Source organism: Terrapene carolina, unplaced genomic scaffold (assembly GCF_002925995.2).
Source record: "Terrapene carolina triunguis isolate 2854851 unplaced genomic scaffold, T_m_triunguis-2.0 Scaffold244, whole genome shotgun sequence".
Classification (NCBI taxonomy): domain Eukaryota; kingdom Metazoa; phylum Chordata; order Testudines; family Emydidae; genus Terrapene; species Terrapene triunguis.
Genome location: NW_020664595.1, coordinates 807,905 through 824,894, shown reverse-complemented (window position 1 = coordinate 824,894; position 16,990 = coordinate 807,905). Strand labels below are relative to the sequence as shown.

The 16,990-nt window shown below is 43.7% G+C and overlaps 1 protein-coding gene across 1 annotated transcript in view; it reads right to left on the bottom strand.

The window, feature by feature from the left end:
• The window catches only part of LOC113407719 (disintegrin and metalloproteinase domain-containing protein 20-like), a gene marked incomplete at its 3' end in the record, with an annotated part of 214,612 nt that overhangs the window by 89,641 nt on the left and 107,981 nt on the right, over positions 1 to 16,990 (bottom strand). The window contains 3 exon segments of the mRNA XM_026657440.1: positions 1,889 to 1,978; positions 5,841 to 6,015; positions 16,647 to 16,804. Of these exon segments, the coding sequence (XP_026513225.1) occupies positions 1,889 to 1,978; positions 5,841 to 6,015; positions 16,647 to 16,804 (423 nt within the window).

The window sequence follows — 16,990 nt, the reverse complement described above, 5'->3', positions numbered from 1 at the left end:
ACGTGAGGTACTAGAGACCAGGTCAATGATGGCACCTAGGTTACGGGCCTGAGGGACAGACAGGATGGTGTTGTCCACAATGATCAAAAGGAGGTAGTGGGGAGGGCATGGTGGGGATGGAGAGAAAGATATGAAGAGTTCTGTTTTAGCCATGTTGAGCTTGAGCTGATGGCTGGACCTCCACGAGGAGACATCAGAGATTTCTGTTTGGGGAGAGGAAGACAAGCCTGGAGTAGCAAAGTAGATCTGTAAGAATGTGCTTTGTTTTATCTGAAAGGAGAGTCCGGATGCTTCCTTCTCTGCCAATTCTAGAGGATTCCATGAATCTTTGAGTAAATGCAGCCTGAATAACTGGGCACAGGGGAAAAAGAAGGCCTGGCTGTGTGCCTAGTGCTACACATCTATAGAAAACATCCTTTGAACTTTTGCCCAGTTTTTCTCAGCTACTGGGGTGGAAGGATCGGGTGATGTGATGAAGCTGGATTGCTCTCAGAGGGCTCCTACTCATGAGGACAGAAGTAAAGGGCTGTAAGGATGGTAGGTAGTGGAAGTGAATATAGAGTTTCTTCAATCCCACAAGCTTCTCTGCTGAGTCCCATATGTCCTGACCAATTGAGATACTGATCTGTAGGGTGGGCTGAATGGAAGCACTTTCTACTACTGTACTGGTTCTTGCAGCAACAGGTGCCACACTTATTGCATCAGTGATAGCACAAGAACTCTCTGCTGTTGACACAGGCTTTTCTGGGGTCTATAGGAGATGACTTTATCCTTTATGTGGAATCCTAAGTTGGGGGAATGGCTGTCACCATGGTCTCCTCCAGATGATCTGAGAAATCTCAGACAGATCTCCAGAGAGTGCAGAAGAGGAACTTATTTCTCTTTAAATAAGGATATCTTGCACTGGGAGCTGGAATAGGCTGTCCTCCTTCATGTGAGCCATCTTGACAGTGGCCAGGCTCACATGACTCTGGACATATAGGCACTCCATACTATGGCAGGAAGCCAAGAATGACGATGAAGGAAGAGAAGGACAATAGACAAAAATTAGAAGTCCAGGTAGGAAGATAATATTGGGGAAAATATCAATTGGGGGATGTTTTGAACTCACATACGGTATGACTACACAGCATTTGGGAAGGAGCCTCTCAGCCAAGGTCCACAGACTTGTGCTAGGAGGGCTCGTGCTAGTGCACTTTTTTAGCTGTGTAGCTGGTGCTTTGACATTTTGACTCAGGCTGGAGCCTTTCCTTCTGCCCCAGGTTTGGAGTGTGAGCTCCAGCCCAAGCCACAACATCAAAGCACTGTCTACACAGCACACTAGAGCACACACTACTAGCACAAGTCTGTTGACCTAGGCTGGGAGGCTCACTCCCAAAAGCTGAGTAGACATTCCAATAGGGCTTGGAGCCATGCACTGCCAACGGAGGCAGAACATTCTGGAGAGGATGTTGATGGGCAGGTCCTTTCAACCTCTCACCAGTCTGTCATTGACAGCATTAGCTGCCATCCTAGGTGAGGGCCCTAACTGCCAGGTTATAAAATCATTCTCACACTTTCCCTGGCCCATTGACTATTCAGACATGCATAATGATAATGGATTGTTATCCAAAAACATTTGATTTGGTCAAAATCATTCAGAGAACTCTACATGAATTAGCAAATGGTTTTGGGTTGACTAAAATTTCCTTTTTCAGCAAATAAACTATTTGCTAAAAACAAATTGCTCAACTCTAATCCCAACCCATCTACATGGGATTAGCAGATGCAGCACTTGAGCAGGAAATTGTGAAAATGAATAGTATTGCACTGGCTACTAACTTTTAAAACAAGTAATGAAACAGTCAGCTTACCATAAAATACAAAACCTACTATACGTTTTTCTTACCTGACAGTTTTTGCAGCAAAGTCCAGAAACACAAGCAGCACCTTGTTTTATTGTACAATTGGATAGGCAACAACCACTCCGTAGGCACACCTTCAAGTAGAAAATGAATGGCACCTCACCTTAAAAATCTGTTGTGGGACTCTCCTGGAATAACAGCACTCTTACCATTTATTGTTTGATTTCAAACACTAACAAAGCTTAGTGAATTTGAGAGACAAACTTCTGTTTCTTACCTAGTGCTAATTACGTAGAATTTTTTAAAAGATATTATTATTACTACTATTATTTGCTATTTCTTCTACTCAAGGAATCCAAATAGAATGCTGCCTACAAGAGAGGAAGGATGGTCCAGTGGTTAGGGCAGCCACTTGGGACTACGGGTACTGGGTTCAATTGTCTGCTCTGCTGTGAGCTTAGGCAAGTCACTTAGTTTTCTATTCGTCAGTTTCCTATCTGTAAAATGGGGGCAATAGGGAAGTACGATCTCACAGGGGTGTTGTGAGGATAAATACATTTAAAAATTTTAAAAGATTGTGAGGTGCTGACATTACAGTTACATAAGTACCATAGATATATGTAATATTTCTAATGATTTTAAGATATTTGCAAACAAAATTTAATAATTTCATTTTAATGTAAACTTTTAAAGGCAGATGCACCAATATACTAGAGTAACACAAAGAAGCCAAAATGTACTTTATGAATCTGTCACTGATTTTCTAATTGACTTACTGGCTTGCAGGATTGTGTTAGTGAGACTGGTACTATGTGATATTAGGTGTGGGGATAGCATAGTCCATGAGTCCCAATGTCGCCATGCTTTAAGGGCATCCCCTGTACTCCTGCCTCAGTTCTCCTGTCTGTGTTGCCAAAATGGGAGTGGTGCCAAGATAACCTTTTAAGGTGGGGAGCCTTTTAAGCACTGATGTTTGAGCTAGTATGCAGCTATGCAATCTTTAAAGATCAGTGAGTTTAGCCACATAAGCTGCATGTTTCCAGTCTCCCCTCGAACCAGAGCCATTCTACCCAATAGAATTGTGGCATGTAAATTAGCTGCAGATGATGGGTGGTGATTGATTGAGTTAGCAGCGCTGCAGCTGTGCCACCCTGGCATTTCAAGTGTAGACAAGCCTTTAGTTATTTAGGCACCTGACTGCCACTTCTTGAAGTGATGCTATATAATAATTATTACAAGCAAGAGCGTATCTCTTGGGCTTCCAGATCCTGGGGAAAAAAGACTAAATCCTTTTAATTCTGAGTCTAAAAGAAACAAGGAGTGAATACAGGATGGTGGCAGCAACAATACAAGATAGAAAGGACATGTGTCAGCTGTTCACCAGAGAAGAAGCAGGTCCTCAAAGTAACTGAAAGTTTATATATTGTCACAATGACCTTTACATCTTTTCTTAAACAATTGCATATAAGATGGATACAGAATTAATTAATTTAAACAAAGTGGGTTATACTGATACCACTGACCAAATCAGGCCAGAGAAAGGAACCCAGAAGGGCACTGCCACCTCCACATGCTAACTCCAGAACCCCAGCTGGGATGTGACACTTCATCTCTTTTTCTCCACACCCACCCCCAATCTTTCCCTGTGTGTCCTCTTACTTCCTCACCTTATTTCTTCTCTTTCCTAACACGCTCCTTTTTCCTTCTGTTTAATAAATGCCTGCTTTAGCTGGATAAGACTGTATACTTTGCAACATGGCTGTAAGCCTGTGACCAGAAAGGCAGCTAAAAACAATGCCCTAAACATCCCAATGGTGGTACAAGTTTGTCATGTCAAAGAGTGACTGATAAGACCCTGTGCTATGCCTGTGTTTCTGCACCAATAAGGTTGCAAGTTAGAGTCGGCACCAGAGACAGAAACTGCATTTTCTATCTTTGGTGTTCCTTTCTCTCCTCTGTTGTGTATTTGTCTTGTTTTGCCAGGATCGGACTTCAAGAAAAATGCAAAAACAACAGTTCTAATCCATCTCCATTGACCTTCCTCTCTTGTCCCCAACAAGAATAGTTATTATTATGTTTGACACCATTTAAAACACTGTTAAATAGGGGTTTTTTCCTAGTAAAAACTCTGTCCAGCTAAGGAAAAGGAAAAAGGGATATTGTCAAAATGAAAGCCTTATTTAATACTTTACATTTCAAATGCTTGAACTGTTTTTTCCTTTTCTTCTGCATGGTTAATAATAGGTTCAATGGATTTGGGGTGCTTGCCTTAATACTAAGCAGGTTGTGGTGTCTGTATACCAAATCTTGTTTAACACTGGTTAATGTTGGACAATGACTGGGTTATGTTAACAACTTTGACTCTTTCGGCTCATGTATGCCATCTAAATTAGTACCACAAGCCTACTATGGAGGTGCTGGTAATGACTTCATAATGTTGGCTGAGTTCAACTCTGCACTTAAAGCCAGGATTCAACCTCTTTGCTATTGTGTCCAGCGTAGTTACAAGGAGCTGGCCATGGACTGTAATGCGAGTGTGTGAAAAACATCTCAGTCGGAAACAGGAGGATCTCTGGGTGGACAAGCATAGCAAGGGGCATTCCTGAAGTACCACGGTTTGCTGAAGTTCAGAGCAGTATAGCTGGGTTCAGAGACACCAGATCAGCAGGCAGGGGAACAAGATTCAAGATTCACAAGTGCAGAGTGGATCCCTTTTGGCTGAGGCCAGAAGCAAGATCTACAGGCCTTTCTCTTGTCAACTGATCCTCTGGGAACCACTCCACTCTGACAATGTAACTGTACTGGCTGCTCACATTCGCTGATGGAGACTCTTGGATTAAGATTTTCATTCATGATATAAGGGACCTTCTCAGTTCAGGATTGACTTTCATTGGGGGGGCCAGTGCCCTATGTTCAGGATAACAGTTCTGTTTGCAGCAGAAGTAAGGGTCCAGTACTTCTGACCAATCCTGCTGGAGTCCAGGTTTGGTGCCATTAGTGGGGTAGAGAGGAAGAAGCAGAAGAAGAAACAATCAGTTGTCTCTTTGTGCGTGGCTAAAACATCACTCTTTCTCCTGACTTGACTACTCTGTAAAAGCCTTGAGCGTTGACATTAACACAAGTGGGGGAAATCCAATTTTAAACACTAGGACCAAGCTGATATGGCATGCACTCTGAAGATGCATAAAAAGGCAGGAAGCCATCCTACCTAGTGAACTGGCCATGAATAAAGTCAGGCTGGAAATTAGAAGTAACCATAAGAGGAGTGAGATTCTGGAACAGCTTTCCAATAGGAGTAGTAGGGGACAAACTAACTAGTTTTAAGATGGAGCTTGATTGGATAATGAGACGGGGATTCCTGTGATAGCAGGGGACTGGACTCAAATGACTTCCAGTTCTTTGTTCCATAGAAGTTACAACCCAATGACTGAAATAAATGTTGCAGATGGCTTGTGCTTTGCACACCCTTTCCACAACCCCCCACATCTGTTGCACCCTCCCTTCACCAGTGGAAGCACACAGGCTTCTTGCAAAAGGACCCTCTGTGGCCATCAAGGATGGGGGCTAGCTTTGTATAAAAAGGGCTCAATCCTGTTTTAGGCAAGTAATACATACAGTAGAATTCACATAAGAAATGTACACAAAGTGATGCCTCATTATACATGATGGCCAGTTTGGGGCATACACAATTCCTGGCGGGCGTTCACTTTCTTTTTTAAACATCCTCATAAAGTTAATTGTGTACTCAAAGAGTAATTTGCTTTGTACTCAAAGCTGTAATTTTGATGTGCATAAGATGAGTTCTTCATATGTAATAACAAAATAGTTGAATCCCTGCTTTTTGTGCAAAACTCAATCCAGTCTTAACTATGGAACCATGAATAGCACTTCCATCATAAAACCATATGTCTCATGGAGTAGTTTTGAAGTTGGATAAAACCAACTTACTAATGCTTCTGTAAAATATACCTAAAACTAAAGACTTTAATTACTAACCTCATCCATACCACAGTCACATTCCTCCTCATCTTCTATTACACCATTACCGCACACCTGTGTTCCAAATATTTTCTTTTCTGGTATGTTAAGAAGGCAAGTTTTTCCTGGTTTTCTTATCATGTTGAAATAGACTGCTCTGGAGCAGTTACTGAACTCTGTGCATATGTACCGCCTGGACAGGGAGAAAATATCTAATACTAGAGAGCACTTTAATCTCTTGGTATAGCAACATGCAATGACTGGAAATTGAAGCTAGACAAATTCAAACAATTGAGAACTAAATGCAAAAAGGTGTAATGGGAATCTTAAATGTGGCATTTTCCTAATTTCTAAATGCTTGACTTTGCAACCCAAACAACACTCTTGAAGTAGAAAGGTGTATTATCTTCAGGCCATTCACCCAGATGAGATTTGGAGATCTGATTTAAAATTATACTAACTTCTCTAATACACAACACAGAATGGAGACAAACTGACTATGCACTTGTTACCTGGGGTTCTTTCAGACCAAAGCTCTTGGTAACTTTTACTCTGTGCGAAGTGGTGTCAGGAAATAAATCAGGGGAGACACGGTCGTCCAACCGATAGATGGCTGGCACAAACGGACAACACAAGAGTGCTTTCATTTAAAGCTAAACTTTACTTAGCCTCCAGCACTTACACACGTCTGCAACAGGTTAGTAAAACAACCACAACCCTCAATAATTACCGAAGCTGAGTGTGGCGCTCGAGTGGCACAGCAACAGCCCGTCTGCCGGTAGGGAACACAAGATGCATCCAGAGGGAGAGTCCCCCTACCTCATACTTTCCCCCCTTATTTTATACAATGACATGTCCCTTAAAGAAAACTTGTTACAAACAGTTTCAATGGTCCAACAAGAGGTTTTCTTCTGAGTATTGATTAACCAGGTGTGGGTTTTTTCAGAGTTTGCAGCCTTGAGGCCCCAATAGACATTCCTGGGGCACATCCTGCTCTTCTAAAATGCACATATCAGCAACTTCAACACAATTCTTATCAGGAAGGATGCAGGGTCAAGCTGGCCTTTCTGTGGCACCCCAAACTCCCTCCCCTCCTTCCTTGGTCAAGCTGAGACTGCTGAATGGCCAATTTACAGCCTGCTGACCTGGCTGCTTTTAGCAATAAGCCATAGTGGGTTTCAGGCACTTTACTGGTTTGCTGACATCTCCCCGTACACACTTAGGTATAAAATCAGACTATGCTTGACTCAGGAATAACACTGAACATTAAAAATGTATATACTGTAGCATCAAATCAACCCTGTATTATGTTTTCAATGGAATGTTCCCAGGTCAACAAGTTAAAATTGAAATGAATTAAAATACTTTTGATTTTATAATGAATCACAAAACCTGGGTCATTCTTTCCTGCAGAATGCTTCCATTAGTACAGACCTGATTGGTAGTCTTCCTGTATATGCAACTTAGAGCCCACCAGTAGTAGTTGAGAATTTCCCCCCTCTCACTGACTCCTCTCCCTTTTTCTCCAGTCAAAGTTTCCCAAAACTATAACTTCAGCTTAGGTTAGCCAGTAACTGAAGTGTGGGGGATGTGCAGTTTTGCACTTTGTCCACAGAAAAAATTCCCAGGTGAGAAATTCTTTCTGCTGCATCCAGGAGAGAGAAGAATGGTCAGAAAGAACCAGACATCATGGCTTTGGAGAACTCGGAAGGATGTCCCAGCAGGGGCCTATGAAAGGTAATGTTAGAAAAATGAAGATTACTTACCTGTAATCAGTTTTTCAATATGGACTATTCCATATGAATATTCACACTTATGGGATGCTCTGAGAGGTGAAACCCAAGCTAGTAATGCCACCTGGATAACTCACACACTTCCTTAGCAGACATTTTACATTCCATGGCAAGGATATAAAAGGCTGTGGCTCTCCAGCCACCTCAGTCCCCCCCCACGACTCCATTCAGGTCCCCTGGTAAGTAGGATTCCAAAGAAGTGGGAATAGAGGGGTGGGGGGTGTCCATAGGCAGGGTCAATCTCAAAGAACTCCAGTTACATGTACGTTATCTTCATTATTATTTCTTTGTGGGGCCTCTGCATACTCCCACTGATGGGATAGACTAACAAGCAGTAACTAACACAAGAGGGTGGGATGCAGATTCCTATAGACTCTAAGTCTAATAAGTAGTTCTTAGTGAAAGTATGCATTGAAATCCAGGTTGCTGCTCTACAAATTTCCACAAGAGGAAAGTGTTTGGAAAAAGCCATTGAAGCTGCCTTAGTCCTGGTAGAAAGTCCAACAGATCTTGTACTCTTGTCCCATTGATCTATACAGGGACCATTATTGTAATGGGTCCTGGTTCTGCTCTCCACTATCCACAACTGTCAGGGAGAGGCCCAGTTTGGAGGAGGGCTAGAGTGGGTCAACCTGGGACATAGCTGGAGAAGCCTGGCTGAAGCCAGGGCAGGAGTCTCAGCTGGAGGTGGGTAGGAGGCAGAAAGGACCCAACTCAGCATGCACCTCAAGTAACGTGTGACCCTCGAGTAAGCTGCTGCCTACAGTTTGTGTACACAGCAGTATAGGGCAGGAGACAGCAAGGAACAACTTCTTCTATGGTAATGGCTTCTACAGTGCCCGCTAATGGTTTATGGGATGGGAAGAAGAAGGGGAGCTAAGTATTGGCAAGGGGCTAGATGTTGCAGAGAATGGTGGGGATAAGGGATGAAGGGGTGACATGCCAGTCTTCTATCATCTCTCCATGTCTCAGTTTCCCATCTGTAAAATAGGGATAATTATGTCAAATTGAGACCTACTGATGAAAAAGCACTATAGAAAAGCTAGGGTTTATTATTAATTATTATTACTACAGTAGAACCTGAGAGTTAACGGACACCTCGGGACACCTGAAATGTTTGTAACTCTGAATAAAGCAGAGTTCGGGCTCCAGATCCAGCAGCTGACACTCCAGGCCAGGTTGTGAAAGTGGCACAGATCGCAGCATTGCCCTTGCTCTGCTGGCTGTGGCTGCCTTAAGCTGACAGCCCCAGCGCCTTGCTGTAAGTGGCTGCCCCACGTGTGGGGGTGAGAGTGGAACAGGCAGCCCAGATGTGCCTAACTTTTAGATGCAATACAGGCACAGTATAGTAATTGCTTTTTTTGAGTGTGTCTCTGCTGCTGCCGGATTGATTACTTCTAGTTTCACATGGTGTCCGATTGACCAGTCAGTCCGTAACTCTGGTGTTCGTATCTTTGAGGTTCTACTGTACCTAGACTTTCCACAGTAGCATAATAACTGCAAACCTCGGTAAGTACTACAGCTATCTAAGAGTCCACTAACTTCCACTAATAAATATTTTCCTTCAGTTTTAAAAACTATTAAATTAAATGCCATTTTTTAAAATGCAGATTTAAGGTTACCAGTTGATAGCCTGTGCCCTTCCAGAAATGGCAGAATTCAGATTTCTGAAAACCAGGAAATTCTGAGTTAAGGTAAAATTCCAACCTCAACTCTGACACCTTTGAGTGATACCCCAATATGCCCATAACACATACTCCCATTCTACATTTTCACTGTAATGGAGAGGTGGTACCTACACTTCCCCTACACTCAAATACTGATCCTGCTCTCCCCAACCAATACTATCCTTGTAAAATTTAACAACCACTTCATACTGTTTTACAGCCTCTTCACACCTGCACACTGGATACCTCCCAAAACTATATTTTCCCCTATCAATACTTAAATCCACCGACTGATCTCATAACCCACCTTACAATGAAATCTCCATATATCACAATCACAGCTCTTCCAAGCGGTTCCAATTTATTCCTCCACCATTCAATACAGCTACACCTAACACAGTGAATGCCTCAGGAGTGAATGCAGATGATTCTCAGTGGCTATTGCCAGCTCCTCGGGAACACAGTTATACTTTGGTGGGATATTACTTTAACTCTGTATTTCCTGGTTTTCAGAAATGTGAGTTTTGCTGAACTCAATATTCTGGAAGGGGAGGAGCTAATACATGAATGCATTTTTTGCCATTTAATAATTCCTTCTTTGGCACATGTATGAAGCTGAAGAAGAAGGTGGGTATCATCTCTGATACCTAAACAATGGACAGATGATGATCTTTTGATTTTTTGAAAAACAAACACCTAAAGATTTAGCTGTATTTCATGACTCATGGGTCTTAAACCTGAGTGCACAGGGTGAAGCCAAACTCCACCCTCCACCTGACAGCCTGCTGCCAACTGCTTACGTAGAACCTATGAAGCCCAGCCCCAGTTTGAGGCTCTGCCCCTGAGGTCCTATTGGTGGAGTCCTAAAGCCTCTGATTGGCCTTACTGAAGCCGGCAGCAAAAAGAGGAAGGTTTCAGAACAACTGGGCCCCTGCCTGTTCTGGACTTGGCAACTTGCACTTCCTGCTTCTGCTCCCATAGCTAGATTTCCTGGCATCTGATTCATGGTTCTGATCTTCAGTTTGCCTCCTACCTCTAAGGCCAAGGTATCCTGACATGGCCCGAGTCATGGTTCAGATCTCAAGTTTGTCTCCTGCTTCTGACCTTCCAGTATCCAGACCCAGATGACTTTCATCTCCTGTCTTCTGACTGTGGATTCTGGCTCTGACCAATAGGTCTGGCTGCCCACGACCTGGCCGTAAGAGTTTGTACAGGCCACAATAACCCTATGGGACTAAGCGTGGTATGAGAAGGGTGGACCCAGCAGCACCACCACAGCCACTGGAAGCATCAGACTGACCTGAACAGGCCTCTGCCTCCAGGTGGATAATCAGCACTGCAGGCCCAAGTTGCACAACTGGTTGGGAAAAAAACAGTGGCTGCAGGAGCAATTGAGGCAGCTCAGTGCCCAAATACCATGCCGTGAACACAGCCCGCAGCACCTTGTCTTGAACAGGGGCCTGCAGTACCCTTGCCTAAATGATTTACAGGAACCGCTGGCAGTTCCCAGGCTTCATGAACCAGTACTGACTTCTGTTTCTGATGCATCCCAAAATCAATGCCTATGACCAATCCAAGCCGATTCTTTTTAATCAGTCTGCTGACAGGAGATGTGTTAAACTGGGCCTCCCCTATGCTCAAAGGCCATAGGCCAGTACTTTCAAACTGGGATGCCATTCTCCAGTCAGTATCTTTGATCACTTGCACTGAGTTTGAACCAGTGAGGCCACTTTGAGGGCATTCCAGCAAGGGCAGGGCACAGTAGCCTCCTCCGTGGCACATTTCCCCTGCCTCACAGTGGATACAGAGTGGAATGAAACAGCACAACTGTACAAATTGCAGTGGGGCTTGCAGGAAGAAATCAAAGACGAATTGGCCCATGTAGATACACCTGTGGGCCTAGGTGCCCTTGTGGACCTTACCATCTGCATTGATGATCGGCTGTAAGAATAAAGAGAGGAGAAAAGGGGGTCCCTACAATCCCTCCACCCAAGTTCCATGACCTCACTTTTTGTATTGCCTGCTGAATCAATACAAGCCAATGTGGCTTGTCAGCAACTGAATCCTAAAGAATAAAAATGGTGCCAGCAGCACCACTTGTGCTTCTACCCCTGTGAATCTGGCCAGGCCAGTATGAACACCAAGGAGTGTAGGGAAAAAAGCTGGCCCATCGACAGTAAGGGGAACCAGCCTGATCCTTGAGAGATGAGAATTTCCCCATACTCTAGCCCTCACCGAGATTGGCCCTAAGCCACATTGAGGGCCTTCCCAATTGCACGTGGCAATCTAGCTGCATATGAAAGGGGACCCCTGACAGTTTTCTCTCCAATGGATTCAGAGATCTGGTGCTTTCAAATGCCTCTGTAACAGACCCTGGCAGGACCCCTTCACTGTGCTAACCCTCTTATGTCACATTCTCACACTGGGGTAAGCCCCTTTGTTTCACCACCTCCTGGGACCGAATCTCACAGCTCCTCTCAGCAAATCCACCTGAATTGGACACTTAGAGAAGACTCATACATTGAAAGGGAACAATGCTCTTGCTACGTAATCTGGAGTGACTCCCACCAGTATTGTAAAAACAGAAAGATATATTAGATGTCTGGAACACAGTGTAGGAAGTCCTTAGGTTAGCATGCGAAAGGAAAAGTTACAGCAAGTCCATCTCGGTCTGCAGTGGAAGTTTCTTCACTGGATGTTTTCAAAAGGCTGGACAGCCATCTTTCTTGGAAGGTTTAGACATAAAAAATCCTGCATCTTGGCAAGGTGTTAGACTAGATGACCCTTGCAATCCCTTCTAACCCTACAGTTCTATGGTTCTATGATTCTAAAACCTGACTTCTTGGTCTTTATTTCTGCTATGCCAATATAAAAAAAACCGTATACCTGTACTTGTAAAAATTTAAACTATACAACTATACTAAAACAAAACAACTATCCAACTGAGCTCCTAAAGATACAGATCTGGAAGTATCCAGAGTGGTTTCTAATCCTTCAGCTGGTGGTGAATGAAAGGAACAGGCTGATGAAGTTCCAAGCCAGTTTAATATGCTCACCATGGAAAGTTTGATGTTTACTAAGGGGCTGGACAAGAGAGGCATGTGAGCAATCCAATGTAACCTGTTAGGTAGAATTCCACCATTTAGGCTATGCTAGCCCAAGTATCCCATGAGTGGGAATATACATGTGGACAGAGTTTTGTTTTTGAAGGTAAACCACCTGATGGAGAAGTTAGCCCTGAATTATGAAGACAGTGCTTCATACTCTGAATAGGGGTGGGTAAAACTGTTTTGTTTTAGTCATTAATAGCCTCATCCAGCTGATTCCCCAAACAATGAAAAAATGTCATAGCCAACAATGTACCAAGGCTTTAACTACAACATCCTGAGAGCCGAAAGAGAAGGATGCTGCATTTGGTTTTAATGTCCATTGCTCAAACAAAAAAGGCAACATGAAGTATATGTCATCAGGCCTAGCAGGAGAATTACTACATCTGTACCCCGATATAACTCTGTCCTCGGGAGCCAAAAAAATCTTACCGCGTTATAGGTGAAACCGTGTTATATCGAGCTTGCTTTGATTCGTGGGAGCGTGCACCACCCCCTCCCCCCTGGAGTACTGCTTTACCACGTTATATCCGAATTCGTGTTATATTGGGTCATGTTATATCGGGGTAGAGGTGTATTTAAAACCTAGAGACTTCTGTATAGTTTTCAGCAGAGTTGACTCCAGAAAAACAAGCAAATAGGGGTCTGTTAAAAGGGAAAAACACTTACAAACCCTTTGTAAGTATTGTTCTTCAAGATGTGTTGCACATGTCCATTCCACTCTTAGTGTATGTACACCCCCACGCACAGTCACTGGAAATTTTTTCCCTTGGTACTTCTCAGGGTAGCTTGAGCATGCTAAAGATCCAGTGGGGCCCCTTGATGATCGAGATACAAAAGGAGCGCTTAAAGACGATAAAGTCATTGCGGAGAAACTAAATGGATTCCTTGCTTCAGTCTTCACGGCTGAGGATGTTAGGGAGATTCCCAAACCTGAGCCGGCTTTTGTAGGTGACAAATCTGAGGAACTGTCACAGATTGAAGTGTCGCTAGAGGAGGTTTTGGAATTAATTGATAAACTTAACAGTAACAAGTCACCGGGACCAGATGGCATTCACCCAAGAGTTCTGAAAGAACTCAAATGTGAAGTTGCGGAACTATTAACTATGGTTTGTAACCTGGCCTTTAAATCGGCTTCTGTACCCAATGACTGGAAGATAGCTAATGTAACGCCAATATTTAAAAAGGGCTCGAGAGGTGATCCCAGCAATTATAGACCGGTAAGTCTAACGTCAGTACCGGGCAAATTAGTCGAAACAATAGTAAAGAATAAAATTGTCAGACACATAGAAGAACATAAATTGTCGAGCAATAGTCAACATGATTTCTGTAAAGGGAAATCATGTCTTACTAATCTATTAGAGTTCTTTGAAGGGGTCAACAAACATGTGGACAAGGGGGATCCAGTGGACAAAGGGTAGGAATTAATGGTAAATTCTCAGAATGGAGAGGAGTAACTAGTGGTGTTCCCCAAGGGTCAGTCCTAGGACCAATCCTATTCAACTTATTCATAAATGATCTGGAGAAAGGGGTAAACAGTGAGGTGGCAAAGTCTGCAGATGATACTAAACCGCTCGAGATAGTTAAGACCAAAGCAGACTGTGAAGAACTTCAAAAAGATCTCACAAAACTAAGTGATTGGGCAACAAAATGGCAAATGAAATTGAATGTGGATAAACGTAAAGTAATGCACATTGAAAAAAATAACCCCAACTATACATACAATATGATGGGGGCTAATTTAGCGACAACGAGTCAGGAAAAAGATCTTGGAGTCATCGTGGATAGTCCTCTGAAGACGTCAACGCAATGTGCAGAGGCGGTCAAAAAAGCAAACTGGATGTTAGGAATCATTAAAAAGGGGATAGAGAATAAGACGGAGAATATATTATTGCCCTTATATAAATCCATGGTATGCCCACATCTCGAATACTGCGTACAGATGTGGTCTCCTCATCTCAAAAAAGATATACTGGCACTAGAAAAGGTTCAGAGAAGGGCAACTAAAATGATTAGAGAACAAAAGTTCACAGCCTCTCTGATCAGCAGCGCAGGGACGCAAGCACACCTACAGTGGAGTACCCATAGGGACTCTACTCAAAGAAGACCAGGCACTGCCTGATTGGTAGGTACTGCTTCCCTTTCCAAGGTCACCAAATTGGAGGGCTTGGAATACAATCTGGAATTGGAGGGAAGCCCCATGGATTACAAAGAGGCCACTTGACAGACACAGCCCTCAGTGAACTCCTGGCCAACCACTCAGTGGTACTCCTATGAGTGGATCCATGGAAGAGTGGAAACATCTGGAGAAGGAGCAATGGCAGTGGCTCCGAGGATGAGAAATGTAGAACAGAACCTCTGATTCAGAAGACAACAGTTCTCCTTCCCTTAACCACAGAGGTGCAGTTTCAGACTACGATGGTGACTAGTGCTGAGGTGGAGAGGCCCACAGAGAAGCGAACATTGCAAGTTTTCCCTTTGACAGTATTGAAGGACAAGCAGTCAGGGGTACATGAGGCTGGCACAATACCACGCGTAGCAGCAACGCTATCTGTTCTCCCGTGTCTGCTGGCACCAACAATATCGATTCTTGTACTGTTGGTGATACCGGCATCAACAGGGTCGGGATGTTCCTGGCAGCCACAAATGCCTCCGGCATGGTCAATATCGGGATAGTGTCATTATGGTGCCACAGATGCAGAAGGAGCTCCTTCTGGCTCCTGACTCAATGGAAACTGCCTAGGAATTGGAGTCAACAATGTCTTATTCTACAGTACCAAAGCAGGAGAGAGCTTGGGCTTGGACAGCAGTCTACTCTTATCCCCCTGCCTAGCAGACTTTGGTGCCAGAGATCTCCCCCTTTTGGCAGTCTGCTTCTGATGCCTCTTCTTAGACATTGGGTGTCTTAGACACAGGGTGAGCAGTATCGAGACTCAGGTATGGTAGGAGGCACACTCCTTACTGACACTCTGGCACTCGGTGCTGACTCTGACTAACCTGGCTCAGATGGAGATCTCAAGGACGCCTTCATGAGTACAAACTTTAGCCTGGCTTCTGCATCATTCTTCATGTGAGGTTTAAAGTCTCTGCAAATTTGGCAACACTCTCCAATATGAGCTTCCTGAAGGCACTTCAAGCAACTTGAGCACAGGTTGCTCATAGGCGTAGCCTTATTGCAGGAAATGCAGGGTTTGAAACTGGGTGACCAAGGCATCTCTTGGTACTGGGAGTTGAGTGAAATCCTGAGCTGGTAAAAAAATCTAACTAACTAAACAAACACTAATTATTTACAAAACAAGAAAACATAGTCCTCTGGGAGAACTTTCAAATACAAAAAGAGCATTTCCAGCAACCATCACAGGTGGTAAGAAGGGACTCAGGTGGCTCAGGGTTGGGTGGTCCCTTTATAGCCATACCAGCGGTGCACAGCAGCAGCTGTGCGTGAGATGTGCACACATCAAGCGTGGAATGCACATGTTCAATGATTTAAAGGAGAACATTTTCAACTACCATTCTGTGCTTCATATATAATATGCAATGCAGATGAAGGACCATCCTGTCTCATGTGCACCAAGGGCAACAAACCCATTAAAAAAACACCTATTCTCCAAGATTACTGTGATAGGATGTATAGACCCCACTGTTGAGGAAAGTGCCAGAGAGGTGGTGGGAGAAGGGATAGTCCCACTCCTCTGGTCTTGGTAGGGAGGAGGTCTTTTAAAGGGAGGAAACTGCAATCAGCTGGAGGGAGGAGGAGCAAGATTGCCCTAAGTAGAAGGCTGCTGGAGTGACTCCTGAGGCCACAGGGGGAACTCCCATCCAGGAGACCTTCTCCCTGACCCTATGGCAGTGCAGCAAACTCCCATAGTAAACTGGACAGAGTAAGCCTGATTTAGCAGCCCAGCCAGAGAGATTTCTCAAAACCCATTACACATGTGCTGTATTGTTGGCAGCGCTGTGGACCTTCTTTCCACCCATGAGAGGTCCCGGGAAGGGGAAACTCTCGGGTCACTGGGGCATTTAACTTTCCTTTTGATTCTCCCATCCACAGAGATTCAAGGAGCCCTGCAAAGGGCAGGGCCTCCTTGCAAAACTTAAGGAATTGGGGCCTGTGCTGGAGCCACATAGTGTAAATAACGGGGTGCGGTCAGATTCTCCCACCATCTGAGAGTAAAACCTTAGTGGATTCCTTTACAATGACCTTATCAAAAGACATAATTGTTGTATTACAAAATTTTAAAACCAAGTATTACTCACGGGCTAAATGACCACATGACACATTTTCCTCTTTTGGGGCATTTGCAAACACAACCTCTAGCTGTATTTGGCTTCTGATTATCATGAGAGAAGCCAAGAGAATGGCCCATCTCATGTGCAATAGTGGTTGCATCAAAGAGTGCTGATTTACTTCTTGCCTGTATACAGTTAAACAAAACACAAAAATGAGGAGTTCTGAATTACATATGAACATAAAAAGCCAAATTTTAAGAGTTATGTGATTGCATGAACACACTGGATAATTTCATTTGCAAACAAATCTAGAACACAGCAGAACCCTAGAAGAGAACTTTCAGATTGAAGGAATAATAATTTCTTCAAAT